The sequence below is a fragment of the Fringilla coelebs genome (genome assembly GCF_963513975.1).
Source record: "Fringilla coelebs genome assembly, chromosome: 7".
Lineage (NCBI taxonomy): Eukaryota > Metazoa > Chordata > Aves > Passeriformes > Fringillidae > Fringilla > Fringilla coelebs.
The window spans coordinates 33,543,203-33,558,764 of record NC_140035.1 but is presented as its reverse complement, the minus strand read 5'-3'; the positions used below and the strand labels follow the sequence as shown (position 1 = coordinate 33,558,764).

Here is a 15,562-nt window from a genome sequence, read left to right as displayed (position 1 = left end):
TCTTTGCTAATGCCTTACCAGTTCTCTTTTCAGTTAAAAGTTTTGACTGCCATTACCTCTGAGTGATGAGTCTAGGAACTGTTGTATTGTTTTTTAAACAGACAACAGGCAGATTTATTTTTTTTTTAAAACAACATCAATTGCTCAAGGTCTTTATAACTGCTACTAACCACACCCAGTAGACCCTTCCAGTAGAGTGGACTGACAAATGTTGTTGTTAACACAGCCTGTAATTTCATTGTGTCAAAAATGACTGCGTGATGGAACATGCCTAATTGTAGTGTCCTCATTAACTGAGTCAGAGAATGCTAGCATGTGAAATAGCAACCATCCACTTGCAAAATTCATAGAGGCTCTGGGTTAAAATACCAACAAAGTTTGTTCAGCAGATGATAGGAAATTATTTTCATGCACTTATGTAACAAAAAGAAAGATAAAATGCTGAAAGAAAATCCAAGAAGGAAGTAAATGGAGACATAAAAATGTGACTGACATGAGTTCAACTGACCGTCCCCTGGAGATTCTCAACCCAAATCCTCCTTATCCCCTTGATACAGCTCAGTTTGACTACACTACTGTCTCTAGCTGCTGGCCTTGATGCAGCAGTTGTCTTCTGCTGAACAAAGCACTCACGCACACGCCTACACTGCGGCAGCTTCCTGGGATTCAGGCCTCTGCTCAACATCAAGGCAACACTTCAGTTCTTTGCTGGAGGAGGTTTCAGCAGCAGGAAAATGCAGTGATCACGGGCTGCTGAAACTGAACACTCGTGCACAACAGAATAGAAACTTGCTTTGTAAGACTACAATGTGATTGCTGCACTTTGTGGGCAGAACTTCCAATACATGCAGGCACTGGAGCGTGAATTACAGGTCAAGGGCCAAAGAAATGATCCAGCTCTGAATCTCCTTGCTTTCATGCATTTAAGATTCCAAACCAAAAGGCAATGGTAATATTAGAAATGCAGCCAAACACATCTCAAGAAACAAACAATGACCTATACTTAATGATAGTTTTGGTGACCACACTGGAACAGCAGTGGCTCATATTGCATACAACAGACAAAAAAGTGAGCAACACTATCTCTTTTCCTTTAGCATGGATGCACTTAGCACATCTATCAGCTACCTCAGTGCATGCATCTACCTCATCCATGCATTGCAGTTGGTTTGCAGATGGGGAGTTATTGCTGAGAATGCCTTATTTCTCCACACAAGAAGTATCTCCCTTTTCTGATTTCCCCATCTTTTAGATTCATGTCTCACCCCTCTGCTGACAGCTCTGCACTGCAATGTCCAGGAGACCCTTACCTTCCTCCAGAACTCCAGTCTGCTCAGAAGCTGGTGATGGAGGTGGGGAAGGAGGCAGGTTGGCTGACTCTTCAACTGCTAGAAATCAAACAGTGAAAATGAGATAGAGTCATTAATTCCAGGAAGACCAATACATGATGTAAGCTGCAGTCAGCCTGTTCTGCTCAGCTGAGGAATTATCTGATGGGGATTCATGCCTGCCAGATTTTTAGACAGACCCTTGCAGAATACATGGACTTTTGAAATTAAAATGAAAGGATGTATTCTTCTGTTGTTGTCTTCTAATGGTATGAATTACTCACAAAATTCTGGTTATAGAGCACAATATAAAAATCAAATATGAGATACTCTTAAATCAGTATTGCCTCTGAAAAAGTATTCAGTCACCCAAGGCAACAAAAAAAAAAGCATCTGAGCACAGAGGTATTATAAATTCACACCAACTATCAGAAACTGGCACCCAATCTCTTTAATCCACCTTGAGTACATGAAAAAACTCCACTCTGCATACTTTTGTTCTTCTGCTGCATTCAAGGTTAATTGCAGAACACATGCAAATATTGCTTGTCTTAATGCAAAAGATATCAGCACAGGGAACTTATATCTGCTGTGACATAACAGTGATTCAGCTGAGCAAGGCACAGTGAAAACTTAAATACACTTGGACTGGGATTTACATTTATTCCCAATCATGAGACCAGATGCTGAAAATAATTTTTTTTTTTCAATTACTTCAATTCAAGTATGTTGAAATTCTAAACAAGCTTCTTAAATGAACTCAGCATGACCTTTGCAACTGATCTCATACCAATCACTTTGAGAATTTTTTCCTCTAAAAACAGATCCACTCCTGGGACATAACCAATGTTTAAAAAAAAAACAAACAACCAAACAAATCTGTTTTAACAGTTCTGTCTTATCAACAGCACCTTTCAACAGGCAGATCTCAGTTTACTGTTCAGGGCTTCCTTCCAAGCACAGGCAGAATTTTTCAAAAGCCCCAACAGAATTTTCCAGGCTTCCTCCTATTGATTTCAGTGTGATTTGGAAAAGGCCATATGTGACTTGTCCTTAAGATGTGCTGTGCAGGGACAGAGTTTGTATAAACTCATCACAATGCATCTGACCACAGGAACTGTAACACCAACAGTTGTTAACTGAAGACATATTTCTCACAATGTCTTTTAAATTACTTATCTGACTAGATGGAACTGAATATCCATTTTGCCTCTCCCAGGCCTGAGTGAAGTGATTTGGAGATTTGGGGTCTTCCATGTAAAACTGAGTCTCTGCAAAGAAGGGAATTACCAAGCAACACATCTCCCTGCTGCAGTTCTAAGTTAGTTCAATGAAGCAAAAAACCGTGGGAACCAAATTTCCAACAAATATTCTAAATTACTCATTGACTTTAATTCATTCCTAGGCAAGGGCCAAACACTGCACCAAAACAAGCAGATTACCTGTGGGGAAAACACTGCAGGGCACTGTTTTGATTTAATCACAATGAACATGCACTCAGCAGAATCTATCCCGGGACAGGCTTGCATGACTTCCTTACCTCAAGATGAAGTTTGTCCTTTCTCTGGCCTTTGGTGGACATGTTTTGAGCTACTGCAGAAGTTTTCTGGCAAGGAGCAAGCACTTTAGGTACAAATGGCTGTATACCTACCTTCTTTTATATAGATAGATACACACACATATATTTCAGAGATATTAAACAGAGGAGACAAGAGGAAGATGGAGAGACAGCATGGACCAGCGGCATTCTTACCCCTTCCAGTACGGACTGCTGGAATTTGTTTTTACCACATGACTCCTCCTTCCACAGTCTGCCCTCACTCTGCCTGGTGCTCTCAACCTGGTGTGCCTCATTCCTTTCTGGTTCCTGTGGAGGTGCTCCCCCTCCATCTATTTGAGCAGCTACCACCCAAGCAGCAAAGCCTCACTTTTTATTTATCACTCCATCTTTGCCTCTTCAGATATTAATCCTTCACATGGCTGAACACAAACAATCCCAACCAACATGATGACAAACCCTACCAGCAAACACACTCATGGCTGAGCTACTCAAGCATGAGTCAAAACCAAGGTGGAGAAGTGCTGTTAAAGCAAACAGGGAATGAGACAGTCACAGGGCCATGAAGAACAAGGATCCTGCCATAATCCTGTGGTCCCAGCATTTATCCAGTGGTGGCTATGGTTTACAACCACAACCATAAGCAATGTGAATACACAGCTGGAACTGCATTTTGTAATATACATACAGACATTTGCAGACACAAGGATACCTGGAGCATTCTTTGTCTCATTTTACCTAAAGGTAGTGATCCAGGCTGATCTTTGTGCTGGGCTTCTTTTTCCTGTTCACCTTTCAGGACTGCTACAGCTTCAGCTGTTACTACTTGTACTATCCTCGCAGACACTTCTTCTGTGGCAGTAGCAAAGTCAGAAAAAAAGAAAGAAAAGCATGCTAATCAGAATGGTGTTTTGCAATCAGAAAGATTAGCTTAAACAATAAAAAACCAGAGGCTGACTTAATCCATTTTTAAAAGGTAATCTTTTTTCTTGCAATACAAGGAAATCATTAAAAATAAAAGAGAAGGACCAGCTATTCCAAAGGTTTCAGTGGAAAATGCCAAGTATATATAAAAATCAGGAGCTTGCTCTAATCAGGATGCACAAAGCATCATTATTAAATGTCTTTCTATTAGGGACAATGTGCAGCAACTGCAATATTTTAAGACAATCATCTATTAAATGTCTAGAAAAATGTCTGTAGGTATTGTTTTGCAAACGGGGATAGAATGGGCAGCTGAGTAATGTAATTTTTTGACATTTAATATACAAAGTCAGCTGCATTCCAACATGCCCTTTGGACTCTAATTCCTCCTCAGCAGCACACAGGATGCATTAAAGGCACTTCCCAGACAGCCATCTATGCTGCTGAGGGACTTGAAGGGCCAAATAACATTCCTGCATGGTTAAAATCAATACTTCATCTTCCTCACCCCTTTGAAGACTGCCACACAAAGCTTTATTTAAACAGTAGGTGTGGGTACCATGCAGAGGGATGGCAGAGGATGACATTTTTTTCGTGGAAGGGGCTCCTTGCTGCTGGCCCCCAACCTGCTCTGTGCATGGAGCTGACTCAGGCACTGCATGCTTGGCAGAGCTGGGTGCCACAGAACCCACACTTTGCTTCTTCCCCACTGCCCACAAGCTGTAGCACACCATAGAAAGGCTGAGAAATGGCTGCTCTGGTGAGCAGAATGTAGTAGTAGGACCACTCAAGGAGTCAATTCTTCCAAACTGAGAAACTGCCTCAGCTTGACTCCAGACCCACTCAAAGGTGCAGTGAAACCTCATCAGGCACACAGCTGCATGTGGAAGCAACCAGAGAAGTTTCCTCCCCTCTGGAAGTTCAGGTACCTTTGATGTAACAAACCAAGATGTTAAGGGCTGGTCCAGCAGCATTCAGAGAGCAAAGGGCTTGTGGTTCTTATCTGCATGTGAGTCTGCTCTCCCTTAGTCATTAATCAATATATTTCTCTCTCTCAGACAAACCCAATGGAAATAAACCCCTTCCCTCTCCAGCTATATCCAAGTGCTGCCTGACAGCTGTCTCCCACACAGATGGAGCTGACCCCCAGGGAAGGCCACAAGCTGCACAGTCACAACCCACCAGCTGCACAGCTGGGCACACCTGGGAACAGAGCAAAACTTTAGTGGTTCTCCAGCCCTTGTGTGAAGATAGAGGTCTGTAATGGCAGATGTCAATATAGCCTGCTCCTGCCAGAGCCCCCATTAGTCACCATCCTGAGGGCAGGAATAAAAGCTCTGCTCACTCATTACCACATCCTTCAGGCAAGAACTGGCTGGGAAGGGCAAGTATGTTTAAATCAATGCCCTACATGTAACTTCACAGCAACCACTCTGACAAGGGACTGTCCATTAGATTTATAATGATTTATTTTCACAGTTACTCTTACAGAATTCCCTTGTACTTTTAATGTGAAGCTATTCCTCTTCATTTGTCCTTTAGAAAAGCTAATTGTTTTTCCCAAAAAAACACAGATGTGAATTACCACAGCCATGTTTGTCTACAACCAAAGTGCTAGGTTAATCTTAATTTTACACAAATGATTTAACGAGATATTAAAAATCCCCACCCACTGGCAAAGAACATTCCTAATTGTTGGTGTTTATACCCTACAATTCACTGCACTCCTGGCTGGTCACCTGGAGGGCAGTGACTGCAACAGTTCCATTGGCTGCTGCCAACAGCAAAAGTAGATGGAGGAATACACCAGAACAACTACAAAAAAACCAAGAGGATTTGAAAAACATTAATTTGAAAAAGTATTTGAAATACATGCATATAAACTTGAGGATAAATTCAGATTAGAAATCTAAAGATGCTGCTTTCCTACTGTCAGGGTGAAAAGTTCTGGCAGCCTTCCACACTGGAGGAAACAAATCCACTGTTTTTTGAGATGAGGCTACGTATGATAAAGGTGCCTGTAGGAGGAGGAGAATACGCATAGCAGCTCCAGTTCTGCTCTTCTGTTTAACAGCACATCCCTAGTATGAGATGAAAGTCCCTTCTGTGGTTAAGTAGATCAAATGGAGCACCATAACCCCACCAATCAAGTCATGCATGTGGCCAGCCCTAGAGATCAAAGAACAGGGATATTGATTTAAAGCTCAGTAATCTTCCCAGCTGCCTTTCAGGGGCCTGCACCTCATTTTGGGGCTTTGCACCTCATTTTGGGCTGCTTCCACATCTGCTGGATGCTGGGGGTGTTTCTTGCCACCTCTTGGTTCCTGCCTCACGTGAGAAACACAAAGCAGACACTTCCCAGACCTCCCAGACTCTCACATGGTGCTGCTGCAGACCAGTGGACTGGACAGAAATGTGGAATCCTTACAGACCCTGACAGCTCCCTGTGTTGTGAGGCACAGGCAGCCTGCAAAGCACGAGCTGGGAAAGCCTGGCAGAGCGAACGTGCGGCGTGGCCCATCCAGCTCCTGCAGCCACACGGGGCCCTCCCCGCACCACTGCGAGCTGCAGCACCACCCCTGGGCTGGGGAGAGACAAACTGCTCTTCCACAAAGCATCCTTGGAGGGCTGGTGTGTCCCTGGTCATATTCTGCGCCCTGATAGCTCTGATGGCCGTGGAGGACAGCACAGAGCTTCACTGAGTGCCACAGACAAAAGACCCCGCACCAATTCCTGCCACCTGAAGGGTGTGACACATGGCCCTCCTGTCAGAATGCCCACCAAGCTACTAATCACAACACCACAGATCAAAGCAACATCATCAAGACTATACTATTGGCTCAGATGAACAAACTAAGACTCAATGAGGAAGACTGTTAAAAGAATCCGTTTTTGAAGCTTATGTTCGCATGAAAATTTTAATGGAAGGCTCTAATTGATTTCTGCTATAGAATATGCAAACCTATATCCAGTACCTGGAGCATATCCAAAGGAAATCCCCTTGGTCCACTGCTTTCCATCAGCCAAGCAACCCTCCTCTCAGCAGGGTTAAGAAAAATCATCAAAAACTACCTCCCTTTTAATAGAATTTATGCTTGTTCCCATCCAGCCTGTTTCTCTAATACAAATGGGCTCTACAAGCTGGGAAGGCAATTCTCACCCTCTCAGCTCTCTTCCTGATTTAATTTGCTTGGGACAAAGATAATGCTCCACAGGGAGCTATGTATGAGGGAGGATGAAAGGTTGTCTCCTGTTAAATAGAAATTTCTATTTCAGGCTACACAAAATAAGTAAATAAAAATACAAATGGCCTCTGGGCTTGTATGTTTTGTTCCTTTTGTTTTGTTTGGCAGTGTTCTTTAATCAAGAAAGGCTTATTTCTAAACACTCTGCTGATGGATATTTTGGGTGACACAGGGGGCATGGGCAGTTCATCAGAACAGTGCTTTTGCCATACATGACTGCTGCAAAAGGACAGACTTCTCTGTACTAATGGACACTATAAATAGAAGATCCAGTGGGTAAGTCAAATCCTCACAGGGCTGCTATTGAGACTTTTCATAGTTTTCTTATGGTTCAGTTAAAGTTCAAGGCAGCCTAATGATAAAGAACAAACAAACAAACAAAAAACCAAAACAAGACCAAAAAAAAAGGGAAAATTAGGCAGCTTGAATGCTGTGCTATGTATTCACTAGACATGGTTTTTCTTGTAGACATTTATTTTCCCTCTCTTTAAAAAGGCAGACTCTCTCTGACTCTACTTCATGCCACAGAAACGGCATTAACATACAAAACAAGTTATATCAAATAGATTTATTTCTTAAAAGCAACAAGGAGCATGGCTTTACCTTAGACTCCAGCAGAACAAAGAACAGCAACATGCCTTTTCTTTGCATTTTGTAGAGAGTAAAATGTTGCTCCTTTTACCAAGATGTCAGTTGTTCATGGTACAGGACACAGATGGAGCTTCACAGCTGGATTTTAGGGAATACAGTACCCTAAGGTATAGGCAGCCCTTGGATGGGATGTCCATAACAGGGAGAAAACAGAGTGAAAACCCTCAGCATGAGCTCCCCAAAGCCCTGACAGGGAGCAGGCTGAGCTGAAAGGCCAGGAGCTGACATACCAGGATGGTAGCTCTGCTGCTCCCCCAAAGGTCACACTTCAGACCACACTCCAACAGGGCTGCCAGGTCAGCTCTGCCCAGCTGCTGCCAGTGCCATGGCTCTTCTGTGGCAGGAACAGAGGACTCTGCCCTGCTCTGAGGACAGAGCCCTGTCTGGAGCACTACACTAATTTAAACCAAAGTTAAAACTCAAACAAATTAAGTACTCTGTGTTCCTGGTTTTGGAAGTCAGCCCAATTCTTCTCCATAGCCCAGCATACCAAATCAGGAGATCAGGAATCTCTGCGTCCCAGAGATGACTCAGGGACACAAACCCTTTGAGAGTACTAAGATGCACAGAGGATGCTGAACCAGCTGTAATGGGGAGCCACAGCCTTCCCTCTTGGCTGTGTTTAGAAGGCCTGCTGCCTCCAAAGGCTGCTGCCCTCCTCACAAGTACAGCCACGGGCACAGGAGCTGCCCAATCCCCAGCCCAGCCACTCCAGCACTGAGAATTACACCACAGCAGGCATCATTCCTGCACTCCCTCCCGCTAGCTGAGCCCCTTTCCCAGACAGGGGCTGGTAAACGAGGTCTCATGCCAAAGACTGGCTACAGCACAATGCAGTATCTGGGATCAGATCCTGTACAAGGCCAAGACGTAATTTCAAAGCTCTCCTTGGTTCCTTATTGATCCTGCTGCATTTGTCATTGGACTGCAGATGTCTCCACTGGCACATTACCTACAATACTTCTATTTCCCATGACAGCTTTCCATTCCATTAACTTTCATAACAGACATGTTTACCAGCCCCAGAGACAGACATACAGACGGTGGCAAGAGTCTTTTAAAATAGATGTCTGAGCTTTCAGGTCCTGACATAAGCATTTCCACAAAATAGTTTTAGAAAATAGGTTTCTTTTTTAATCTGCAACTATAAAGGCAAGGGCAAAAACCAGACCTGTGAGAGATCTCACAGTGATGTGTGATGTCCGTTCTTTACATGCCCTTTTAATGGCAGTCCTTCAGCCTCTAGCACTTTTTCCTCTTCCAACCTACCACAACCTGATTCAACCCATGGAGAAGCTGAGTTTGCTATGAACACCACTTCTTAGGTGAAGCTGTTCAGCTCTTTATTTCTGACAGCTCTCATCCAGCAGGGCCTTTTATCTTGTCTCCCCTACCCCTCTGTGCAATGCTGTATGATTACTCTGAGGACTGGTTTTGACAGGATGGGCAGGGCTCACAGCCTCTCCCTGCCTCACAGGTGTGTGACTGGCACTGATGTAAGGATCCTGCTGCCAGTGAACTGGGAGCTGGTACAGCCTGCCCTGAGAACAGCCTGCTAGTCACCTCAAGGAACAGTGTCAGTGATTTCTCAGGCCAGAGTTGCTCCAGTCAGACCAGAGCTTTTCTCCTCAGCTCTTCTCCTTTCCTGCCTGCAGTCACCTGTGTTTCATGACTGCCATTCGGCAAGATCACAGGGCCCACTTACCTATTGCTCCTTCCCACCTTGAGAACCCATTTCACAGCAACAGGGACAATGCCTCCTAAGATGAAATGCATATCACATCCCCACAATTTCATCAGGACAGTCTTCCCAGACCACAGCAGCATCATGCCTTCCTCTTTCTGGCAACAGCTCTACCCAATGCCACTAGGGTGGCAGCAAGACCTTGAGTGTCCTGTGGCCACAGAAGATGCCACCTGGGCTCTGTAAAGCATAACTTGTTTAAGGCATAAATGAAGTTTACCTGTTTGAACTGCATGGCCATTCTCATTTCTGGGCTGAATATTTTGAACTGATGCATTATGCACCAGACTGAAAGAATCCTTCTTGAGGGAATAAAACTGTTCTTTTAGAAAGCAGAGGGAAGGATTCCTGTTCTAGGAAGAGGTAAGGTGAACACTTTCAAATCCAATTCTCCAAATAAAAGATTGCAGCTCAGTAGAAGACACAAATAACCAACTGCCTGATGACTAGTGTGCAGAATCCCTGCTCTTATTTGTTTTCATTTATCTCCTAAGCATTCTAGCCCCATCTGCTCCAGGAGAAAACCAAAGAAAAGGGATGACAGGAAGGAGGAACAGAAAGAAGGAGACTGCAAATTGTGTCAAAACTTCACACACATTCATAGGGTCACCCATCAAACACCTACCAAGAAAAAACAGTGAGCTCAGTTAAAGTAAAGGGTAATTAATGTTCCTGGAGCACTGAGGCAGAAGAAGGGATTAAAGAAAGCTGCAATGAGATGGAAAGGATAAATAATATGTTTCATTAATTTTGCTACATTTTAGGGAAAGAACACAGGCAGAGCACAACAAAAGGATTAGCTACATGTATACTTGCAGAATTGTGAAAACAAAGCAATTTCAGTCAAGATGTGCCTGTCAAAATCCTCAGTGGGATTCAGAGCAGTTTCCAAGGTAACCAGCACTAATTGTTGGCACAGTGCAATCGAGTCAACAACAAAAGCACAAAGCAACCTGCACCGCCTTGTGAGGCAAAACACCCCACATATTCCTGCAGAAAGAGAAGACACAAAATGGCTATTTGCTGTCTTTGATGATTTGAAAAGCAAAACAGGACCTATGGATTTTTCCCCCCTGGGTACTGCAGTTCTGAGTGCAGCCGGGCTGTAAAGCAAATAGCAATTCGATTTGTTTAGAGGCATTAGCCAGTCCCCTAAGGACAGGTCCTGAATCCATGCACAGCTCTCCTGGAAGCTGGTGGATGACTTGTTTCAGTCAAGACTACTGAAATGTTGGAGGAAAAAAAAAAAAAAAATAAGATGCAGGCATCACCCAGTGGCATTTGGGTTGGAAAAACCAAAGATACACCTTGGACTTGATCTCTGCAATGACGACAGCTCTAAATACTGCCTTTTTTGCATGCAGATTAAAAGACAAATGCACAGCAGCAATCAAAGTATTATAAATAAGTTATATAAAACCCAAAAAGTGCCAACAGATTAGTGCTTGAGATTGAAGAAAAAAGCCATAGCTTTACAGAATTCAAATACTGGCTTTCAAACAGCTTTTGTGAGTGTAAATATTTTGCTCTAAGTAGGTCCTTGATGTGGATGCTGGCAATATTAACAATAATTGGCAGGAGTTATGAAGGCAAATAACATGAACATCAGCTTTTAAATTAAATGCAGCCACAACACAACAGACAAGTATCATTTCCCTAATAAACTCGTTGACTTTAAGCTACTGCAGCATCCATGAGGATAGCAACAGATTAATTTAATCACCAGGATTCACCAGCTAACCAGCAGAACAGGCCAGAAAAGGTCTGTGTTTTGGGAAAGAAAGAGCTTTGACAGTTTAATGCACTGGATTCCCAAGGTACAAACATTCAGATTAATGTGGAGGAAAGATGTATTGCAGTCACTGTGAGAGAAGGGCAGGAACAGGTGAGCTACAGCTGAGTACCTGGCACAGCAGCTTCATACCCTGGTGAGCCCCACTGCAAATGCATTACACCTCTGTGGTTTTGGGTATTCAACAGCACCTCCTCTATTGTCCTCAAACTAGATTGTAAATCTGAACTAGCACCACCCAGCTCCTTAACACTTTTGAACGTGATGATCTTGGAGGTCTTTTCCAGCCTGGGTGATTCTATGATTCTTGTGCTATCTGCTTTATATCAGAGTAAATCTGGTGCACAGCTGGAGTCCTGCCTGCAGCTGAGCAGTGCTGGCCTGGCTGTGCTCTGCTACAATCACAGGGTGGCTTTCCTGGGCACCCTCAGCTGCTCTGCAGCACTCAAGGAAGCAGCAGGGAAGCTCAGGCTGCCTGTCCCTAGACTGCTTCCCACGTGTTCTGTGTGTGTTTCAGTTCCCCTGCTCTGAATTTCCCTGATCACTTTCTTCAGTGGGAGACTTGGACACATAGTCCAATTCTCCAAGGCACACAGTGCAAAACCTGAAATGATTCATGATAGGAGCCAGGAGCCATTCTGAAAGCTCCAGTGAGCCCCCTCCTTTGGCTCCCTAGCACATTTATTAGGCAGAGGCCTCTGCCACACTATCAAGCAGTTGTAGAACAAAACACCAAGGGACCAGTCCCCTCCTCAGTCCCCCCCTGGAATATGTAAGTCTGTTAAAAAGGAGTCATACCAATGTCAGTACAATAATGCAACACTTTAAAAATGAGCCCTCATTACTGCAATACTTGTTTCCTGTGCATCCCCTGTGTCCATCTTGTTAAGTCTATTGCCTGGAACAAAATATTTACTGTCAGCATTTCCCAGCCAAATCAGAAGTGGGAAAAGCTATCAGTTCTGTTTTGTCTGATGCATGGGCAACACAATTTAGAGCAATATTGAAGATGACAACACCAAACCCTCAGCCAGGGCAATGCAGTGATGTCCCACTGCCTTTCCTGAGATTTGGCATCAGCTCAGAACAACACCTGCACGTACAAAGCAGCTATATCTATCTTTGCCCAGAACTATTAATTCCCTAGGACTCACACAGAAGAAACCACTTTGGCTTCAAAACAAAGAACCAGATATTTAATCCTTTCAGTGTGAGTAAATGCACATAATGGGTAAGTCACTTTTAAATCAATATTAGTGTTGGGCTTCAGTACAAGTTAACATTTTAAACAAACCGACTTTTAAGAACCTCTACAAAAGTCAATGAAGCATCAGCCACCTACAGAAGGAGGTGATGCATCCCTTAAAGTTCATTTATAGCTCCTTTAGGGATGATTTTAAACACTTTTTGCAGTGCTTTCTCTGATGTTTTTAGAAAGGATTCACAGTATGCTATAGAAACTTTGCTAGATTTAAGCTTAGAATTAACATTAACCTGTGCACATATTGTGTGGGACTTAGTCATGCCTGGTCAGGACGACTGAAGATCAACCTGTCAATGCCAACAGAATGCTGGTTTAACCCATTAGGGGATATTTAACACACAAAATGCAGCAATGCCATGCCCTGCTCACCTCAGTGCTCACACTGTTGGTGCAGCCCAGCTCTGCACTGCAGCAGCAGCTGCATGGCTGATCTCTTTCTAAGCCCTGCTTCCCAGTCCAGCCTGCCTGTACCAAGGCAGGTGTGTTTATCCTGCCAACAGAGGAATGGTGCTACATTCTTCAAAAGGAACATGTGCAAGTGTCCCCACAGACAGGCAGGGGCCTGTGTCATGTACAGATTAACCTCCAGAGCAGCTCTCAGCCAAGGTCAGCAGTTTTCTCATCTCTCCCCTTCTTTTCTGGCCCTGCCCCAGCTGAAGAGAGCCTTGCCTCTGATCAGGACTCATCCCTGAATCCTGCTCCCATCCACTGCCTGCCCACTCTTAGGGACTGCCAGCTCACAGCTCTGTGTGTGCAATGTGATTAGGAAAGAGAAATGTGCACCTACTCTTGAAGAAGGAAAATGTGAGAGATGCACATCAAGGCCCTCAGTGTATCTTCAGTGCCCTGGCACAGGTTGCCCAGAGAAGCTGTGGCTGCCTCATCCCTGGAAGTGTCCAAGGTCAGGTTGGACAGGGCTTGGAGAAACCTGGGATGGAATGAGATGAGCTTTAAGGCCTCTTCCCACTCAAAATATTCTATGGTGCAGTGACCTTCTGAACTATCTCTTCCACTTTTGCCAAAGCTGTCTTCTCTTCTTCTCTGGACACCTAAATAGCTGCAAGCTTCTGCAGCCATAGTGCTAGAGATGTCCAGCTGCTGAGGGGAGAGCTGAGACCAGGGCTGGGGGCACTACAACCTCCAAAAGAGCTGCATCCAGAGGCTGAGCTCCTTAGTGTACTGAAAATGAGGAGCAGCTGTGGAAATTCCAGGTTGCAGAGGAGCTACACTGGATGGCTGGGATAAAGCTGGGAGCCCATACAGAGAACAAGACTAAAAAAGAGACAACATAAGTGAGAAAGGAGAAAGAGAAGGAAGAGCTGACAGAGCAGTTGTTGAGAAGGATGACATATTCTTAAATAGAGAGAAAGGATGACAGGGAAAGGAAAAAGAAAGCAACTCATACACAGGAACAGCTAGGGATTAGTTTCAGCTCACCAACAACCTCTGCAGGCTGTGTTACCCCAGATGCAGCACATACTCTGAATTTGGGGTAAAAAAGGAACAGTCACCACTGAATCCTATTCCCTCTCCTGATATGTGGTGCAAGGCTGTGGATGAAAACAGTTTCAGTACATCAGCAAGACTGCCACATCTACACAGCACTGGCAGCTGGTACATTCATAAAGAGGGGCAGAATTATCTGTCTGGACAGATGCATGGGCAGAGAACCAGACTGTAAATCAGTTTTATCCTAACTGCCAGAGGTTATAGGGGTTGCTGGAAGCTCTACCAAACTGATCATGTGTCATTATGAATTAGTCTCAAGGAAGGAAATAGAAACAAAAAGCAAAGTACCTGGGGTTTATTTTCCCCTCCCAAAATACACAGTGCTTCCCAGTGAATTTGATTTCCATGAACTATTCAATCTACTCAGTCCCGAGTGAAATGACTCTGAGAAGCAGCTAAGAGGTTTTCCTGCCCTGGAGCTAATGATATCTTTCAGTTATTTCCCATAAAATAAAACTGCATACAACTAAAACTAAAGTTTTGGACAGTTACTTTCCACACACAGGAGAAGGGCTCACTTCCATGATCTAATGTACACAGCTGGGGTGCCTTGAGTTTCCTGCACTTTCTGCATGTCATGAGGAATGCCTCAATATAACAAAACGCCACGAAACGACCAAAACTGCCTTTTAAATCATCACTTCAGAAGAGGTTTTCCAAGCACCACTTACTGTGCTCTGTAGTCAGTCTGTGAAACAGCAGCGAACATGTAAATGTTTTGCTCAGAATCTCCCAGAGAACAAATAACAGCGTAAACACCATCACACAGACATCTCACTTGGAGTGTCTTTGAATTTCCAGATCAGCCATTGGTAGGGACAGGCACTGGATCATCAGTGCTCAGCTGCTAGCCAATGCCAGCTGTTTTGTGCTGATTTCCATCTCTCTTCGGCTGGCAAAGGCAAGCAAATCTGAATTATCATTATAAGGATTGAATCTCAAGTGAGCAGTTAATCTACCAGTTGCAATTCCACAGAACAAAAAACCCTAACCAAAACACTAGTAACACACTGAGTTTTGCTGTCCTTACCCAGGATATGAACACAGCAAGAGAAGAGAGGGTTTCTTCTCTACACTGTAACCTCACAGATTAAAACAGCATGAAAGACAAAGACAGGGGGTTGTCTCTTGCTTCCTTCTACTATTTCCTTTGAGTTTCTCACTCAAAACCTAGATTGCCTTTGCTTTCCAATTTTAATACAGAGTAGCTAATCATGGTCAGTCAAATTAAGGAATTTGCATACATATCTCTCTCGTACTTGTACTTTGTACAGAAAATATACTCCAAAGTAATATTTTGTTTTCATTTCCATGAAAGTGGTGCCTCAGTGAGGACTACAGAGTGGGGTCCCAATCACAAAGTGCTTGCAGTCTCTTCCTTATCTGCCTTAACCTTGAGAAGCAAATGCCAGAGGAAAGGAGGAGAAAGACTAAATCCTCCTTTCCTTTGTCAGCCAGCCTGACTGTGGCTCACAGACGTCACAGGGAGCCTGTGCACTCCTGAATGCTAAATAATCTCCTAGGCTACATACTTTCTCTCAGTGGAG

General features: G+C 43.9%; 1 protein-coding gene across 5 annotated transcripts in view; it reads right to left on the bottom strand.

Moving 5' to 3' along the window:
- MAP2 (microtubule associated protein 2) overlaps window positions 1–15,562 on the bottom strand; it is a 219,796-nt gene that overhangs the window by 45,597 nt on the left and 158,637 nt on the right. For all 5 annotated transcript variants that reach the window (XM_084209753.1, XM_084209756.1, XM_084209758.1 and 2 more), the window contains 2 exons: window positions 3,625–3,738; window positions 1,311–1,388 (listed from right to left, as the gene is read on the bottom strand). In XM_084209753.1, coding sequence (XP_084065879.1) covers window positions 1,311–1,388; window positions 3,625–3,738 — 192 coding nt within the window. The remainder of the gene's footprint in view (window positions 1–1,310; window positions 1,389–3,624; window positions 3,739–15,562) is intronic.